Here is a 6,082-nt window from a genome sequence, read left to right on the forward strand (position 1 = left end):
GGGTTCGAATCCGCCGTTTAAAGTGGTTGAGGGTTTTGTTAAACGGGTATGGGGATATACTGAGTATGAGAAAATCTCTTTTCATTCTAATGGTATTTTCCTTGTTCGATTCAAAACTGAAGCTATGAAGTTGCGTGTGTTGCAAGCGGGTCCTGTGTTTTTTGATAACAAACCTGTGGTTGTTAAGGAATGGACCCCTTCCTCGAAATTGGTCAGGGAAACTGTGGATATGGTGCCTATCTGGATCAGATTCTATGGTTTGCCACCGAAATTTTGGGGAAATGCTCTGATGAAAATTGCTAGTTTGGTAGGGAAGCCAGTGCGTGTTGATAGTAATACTCACCTTAAAACGTTCATTGGACATGCTAGGGTGATGATTGAGGTTAAGATGGGGGAAACTTTCCCGATGTTATTGAGTTTCTTGATGAGATGGATGTTGTGCACAGCGAGATAGTTCATTATGAGTGGAAACTGTTTTGTGTCTTTGGGTGCAATGGACTAGGTCATATACGAGAGACAGTAGAAAGCAACAGGAGCCTAGGCAACAGAAGAAGAGGCAAGTCCGGGTACCTAAGAGGCGGACCCAACAACCCGTTGAGCCTGTACCTCCTGTGGTTCCTTTGGCTCCTAATCCAAATCTTCATGTAGTCCGGTCTCGATCTGTTGGGTGGGGGTTGTGCTAGAGGGATGGTTACTCCTATACCATGCTCATTCACTCCATTGTCTCCTACTAGAATTATCACTAGAATGGCTAGGCAGGGGACTCAACAAGGAGGTGGGAGGAGAACTTTTATGGAGGTCCTTGAGCATTCTCACCACTACGGAGGGTGCTTGAGGAGGACATGCCTGGGGGACATCCTTTGATGGAAAATGGGTAGCATTGGGTTCTGGAACGTGCGTGGTATGAATAATGAGAATAAGCAAAAGGACTTTAGGTGGTTTTTGCATAATAATAATGTAGGTGTTTTTGGTTTACTAGAGACTAGAGTTAGATTTCCTTCTATTAATAAAGTTCACCAAGGCATTGGAAGTGAATGGGCTATGGTTAACAATATTGATAGTCATGATGGAGGCAGAATTTGGATTATTTGGGATGAGACTAATTACAAGGTGGAGGTCTTGAGTTCTGAAGCTCAAGTTATCAATGCTAGAGTCATTTTTATTCCTACTGGGGAAATATGGTGGATTTCTATGGTCTATGGTTTTAATAGGGTGGTTGATCGGCTACCTTTGTGGCATTCTCTTCAGTTGATGCATCAGGTGGTGGCTGGCCCTTGGGTGGTTATGGGTGATTTCAATAGTGTGCTTGCAATGGATGAGAGGATTGGTTCTGAGATTTCTGTTGCAGAGATGAGAGATTTTCAGGACTGTGTGGATAATTGTGGTATAGGGGATATTCCTGCCCATGGAGCCTTTTTTACCTGGAACAATAAGCAGGATGTGGGGGATGTGGTGTTCAGCAGGATTGATAGGGCCATGGTTAATGATGAGTGGCTAATCAAATACCCTGACACTCTTACTATGTTCCACCCTGAAGGCCTCTTTGACCATTGCCCTTGCACAATGGCTTTGAAACCTGATGGGGTAAGGAAGAGAGGAAGTTTTAAATACTTTAACATGTGGGGCAAGGACTCTGAATTTCTCAAGATAGTCAAGACTGTTTGGGAGGCTCAAATTCCTGGTCATAAAATCTTTCAATTTGTCAAGAAGTCAAACATTGAAGAGGCCTTTGAAGGAGTTAAATGGTGCTAGCTTTGCTCAGATAGAGACTACTGCCAGATTGGCTCATTTAATGCTTCAAGAGGCTCAGACCAAATTGCAGTTGGACCCCAGGAATGTTTCTCTTCAGAGGGAGGCTCGTGATGCAACTTTAATATATAAGGATAGGGCTGAAGCTAAAAGGAGCTTTCTAGCTCAAAAAGCTAAAGTTCAGTGGCTCTCTGAGGGGGATGGAAATACTAAATTTTTCCATAGTGCTATTAAGGCTAGGAGAATGCAAAACAAGATTCTAGCTATCAAAGACATGGATGGGAAGATGGCTTCTACTGCATTAGAGATTGAGGAGGCTTTTATTCATTACTACCAGAAGTTGTTGGGGGCATGCACACCTGTGACTAGGGTTCATATCCCTACTGTTAGGAAGGGCTCTGTTGTTAATTTGGATCAGAGGAATATCCTTACTGCTGAGGTAACTTCCAGTGAAATTAAGGAAGCCTTGGATACTATTCCTCCTAATAAGGCACCTGGGCCTGATGGGTTTACTTCCCAGTTTTTTAAAGATGCGTATGAGGTGGTGGGAAATGACTTAATTGAGGCAGTACAGGAATTTTTTAACTCTGGCAAGATGCTGAAACAAGTCAATGCCACTACTCTCACCTTGATTCCCAAGAAGGTCAGACCTGAGAGTGTAGCTGATTTCAGACCCATTGCATGCTGCAATGTAATCTATAAGGTCATTTCTAAAGTCATTTGCAATAGATTGGCTAGAGTGTTGCCTAGTATTGTTAGTGAGAATCAAAGTGCTTTTATAAAAGGGAGAGATATAGTGGATAACATTCTTATTTGTCAAGACTTGGTGAGATTATATAAGAGGAAGTCTTGCTCTCCTAGGTGTCTTATGAAAATTGATTTGAAGAAAGCCTATGACTCCATTGAGTGGGAGTTTGTTAAGCAAATGATGAAGGCTCTGAAATTTCCTAGGAGATTCATTCTTTGGGTTATGGAATGCATTTCCACTCCTTGGTTTACCTTATCACTTAATGGTAATAGCTTTGGGTACTTTCAAGGCAAAAGAGGCATTAGACAGGGGGATCCTATGTCCCCTTTGCTATTTACTCTTTGTATGGAGTACTTAAGCAGAATTCTTGCTGAGGTTACTTCTACCATGGAGTTTAGTTTTCATCCCCTATGTAGGCCTCTCAGTTTGACTCATTTGTGCTTCGCAGATGACTTATTAATGTTCTGTAGGGGGGATAGAGGTTCAATAACTGTACTGTTGAGAGCTTTTGCTACATTCTCAAAGGCTTCTGGATTGGTGATGAATTGTGAGAAATCTGACATTTATTTTAATGGGGTGAGAGCTGAGGAGGTTCATTACATTCTGAACATTTCTGGGTTCAGAGAGGGGTCCCTTCCTTTCAGGTACCTAGGGATACCTATATCTCATAAGAGGATGGCCATAGGAGATTGCTCTAGACTTGTAGAGAAAGTGGTGCTGAGAATCGAGAGGATGGGGGCTAGGAAATTAAGTTATCTTTGGGAGATTGGTCCTTGTCCAAGCCGTGCTTGACACAACCGCATTCTTTTTGGGCACGCATATTTCTTATTCCAGTGACTGTGCTTGATAGAATAGAGAGGATATGCAGGAATTACTTGTGGGGTGGTTCTGAACAATTCCATAAAATTCCTAATGTTGCCTGGGAAAAAATATGTTGTGATAAGAAGTATGGAGGTCTAGGAATTGTTCATTGCAGGAAGTGGAATATGGCTATGATGGGCAAGTTTGTTTGGTGGTTGGTTTCTAAGGCTGATCATATGTGGATTAAGTGGGTTAACCATATTTATATTAAGGGGCAAGAATGGCTCTCTTATATTCCCCCTGTTCAGTCTAGTTGGTCTTGGAGAATGATCTGCAAAACTAAGGAGATTTTGAAGGATGGGTTTTATGCTGGGGAGTGGACTGAGCACCATGGTTACTCTGTAGCTCATGGGTACCACTGGTTGCAAGGCCCCAAGGATAAAGTGAGCTGGTGCCCTCTGATCTGGAACAAACTCAACCTCCCTAAGCACTCGTTCATTGGGTGGCTTGCAGTCCAACATAGATTATTGACAAAGGATAGGTTGATGCAGTTTGGGATCATCACTGATGGCCTCTGTGATTTGTGTATGGCTCATCCTGAAACACATCAACATGTACTTTATGAATGTGTTTTTAGTGCCGGATCTTTGGAGTTTGCTTTGAAATGCTTTGCTAGATGTTAACATGCCTGCTGATGATATTATTGGTTGGAGTTTACAGTGGAGATGCAGATCATTGATGAAGAAGCACATTGTCTTTGCTGCTATACTTGCAATGATATATCATATCTGGCAAACTCGTAACTTTTGCAGGTTTGATCTTTTGGTACCTAAACCTGAGGTGCTTATTGCTAGGGTGAAGACTGATGTTCAGCTGCGGGGTAAAAACATTATATGGGGGACTAAGTTTCAACAGATGAAGTGGTTGCCATGGACTAGTATGATTTGAGTATGTATGCTAGTAGGCAATGTTTTTTTCTCGGTTTGATGTACTTGGTGAACTTGTAATCTTTAACTCTATATATTTCTATATATTTCACATTTCACCAAAAAAAATTATATAAGATAATTAAATATAAGACTTATAAGCATTTGTGGGACAAATGTCGAAAGTCAAAATAGGACCCAAATCCTACTAATATAACCGATTCATGTATAGAAAACATCACATGTGTTTTGGTCATATTAGTCAACCAAACCATGTGCATTTGTATGTGATTTCTTTACATTTGCTCTACATATATATAGTACATTCTTAGAGATTGCATGTGATGGTTTTTGATGAGAACAAAAAAATTCTCTTAAAAATTGAAGTCTTGGCCGGTTCATTTGAAGAGGAAAAAGTGTTTTTTTTTTCTTCATCTTCTTCATCATAGCTTGATCAATTTGTTGATCATAAAATCAAATATAACTCACAAATAATAATATTCATTATATAATATTATTAGTGTAATAATATTACATATTACAAGGTTATTACTACAATTATCTAGTTAGTAATTCTAGTAATTTTTGGGTTAATCTTGGGTGCCACCAAAGGAGATTACCTATATTGGTAATTGGTGTTCTTGGAGGATCATCTAAAGTTGAATAGCTCAAGAACTATAAAGGTAGGAGACCTTTGTAGTGCCCATATTTGCCTTATAGCAATGTAAGGAACTTTTGTATTAAGATGGTTTAAAACCATCCTTTATTCATTTCTTTTGCATGCATGTAGATTTAGACAAATTTTAACTAATTTGTTATTTTAATATCATAAGATGAGTATTAATATGGTCTAAATAACTAACAAGTGGTATCAGAGCATTGTTAAATACATGCATGTTGTCTTAAGACGATTTTAGCAATTTATGAGATAAATTAATAAAATTGATATTATGTTACTAAAATTCGTTTTATCACATAATATAGTCTTGCATGTAAATAATCTGGTATTAGGATGATATGGGACGAAAATTTGATTTTTGTTAAATTTTTCCACTTTTTATAACTTAAATTGGCATAAAATTGAGTAAAAATGCATTAAAATTAATTAAGAGTTAATTAAATTGTGTTGCATGTTAATTTTATGCATGTTTATTTAGAAATAACCATATGCATTTTCTATTTATGAGATAAGTAGATACTATAAATTAATGTGATTAATTTAGGTTGTTTATTAATTTTTATTTGATAAAAATGGGTAAATAATGGTTATTTTGTAAATAAATATTGATTTAACTTTAGGGCTCGAATATTCTGAATTTTTAGCTCCTGGAAATTGTTCCAAAATGTACAAAATTTTATTTTAAGTCGTTTCATTTTTTATGGTTTGATTTAGAATTAAATCGTAAAATTTATCGCTTTACCGATTAAATTGTGAAATCGTTTTAAATAATTTTTAAAAACAACAATTTTCACTTGCATGGCATTTGGGTGTAAGACCAGAATGGTCATGGTTTTGAAATTTATTTTTCCATAAATTTTTATATTAAATGGAATTTTATATGATAATTGTGAATTATTATATCATTTTTGTCACAATTGTGTTTTAATTCCCATATAAATTCAAGATAATTGTTGAGAATGATTATTTTGATATTAGACCAGATTAGTATGATGAGTAAGTCTTAAAATTGTTTTAAGAAATGATTATGAATTTTTATTGGTAAAAATTCCGTCAAGGCAAGCTCAAATGATCGTTGTTGGTAAGTTAGACGATTTGGCATGTCATTTTCCCATAATGCATTTTATTATTCATTTAGATGAATGGTTTTTAGGATTATAATTATGTAATTTTTCCTAA

At 37.2% G+C, this 6,082-nt stretch overlaps 1 protein-coding gene across 1 annotated transcript; it reads left to right on the forward strand.

The window, feature by feature from the left end:
• Positions 1-870: 870 nt before the first annotated feature.
• On the forward strand, positions 871-4,246 carry LOC141641002 (uncharacterized). Its single transcript, XM_074449680.1, has 4 exons — positions 871-1,584; positions 1,724-3,141; positions 3,348-3,912; positions 4,019-4,246. Exons 1-4 carry the CDS (start codon positions 871-873, stop codon positions 4,244-4,246), a joined length of 2,925 nt encoding a protein of 974 aa, XP_074305781.1.
• Positions 4,247-6,082: the final 1,836 nt, after the last annotated feature.

The sequence above is a fragment of the Silene latifolia genome, chromosome 2 (assembly GCF_048544455.1).
Source record: "Silene latifolia isolate original U9 population chromosome 2, ASM4854445v1, whole genome shotgun sequence".
Lineage (NCBI taxonomy): Eukaryota > Viridiplantae > Streptophyta > Magnoliopsida > Caryophyllales > Caryophyllaceae > Silene > Silene latifolia.

Bases quoted from the DNA above. Each gene is read 5' to 3' on its own strand.
- LOC141641002 (XM_074449680.1), top strand. From the start codon at position 871: ATGGGTAGCATTGGGTTCTGGAACGTGCGTGGTATGAATAATGAGAAT. The intron at 3,142-3,347 runs GTACCTAGGGAT...TGTGCTTGATAG, and splicing joins GAGGGGTCCCTTCCTTTCAG to AATAGAGAGGATATGCAGGA. The intron at 3,913-4,018 runs GTACTTTATGAA...TGGAGTTTACAG, and splicing joins ATCCTGAAACACATCAACAT to TGGAGATGCAGATCATTGAT.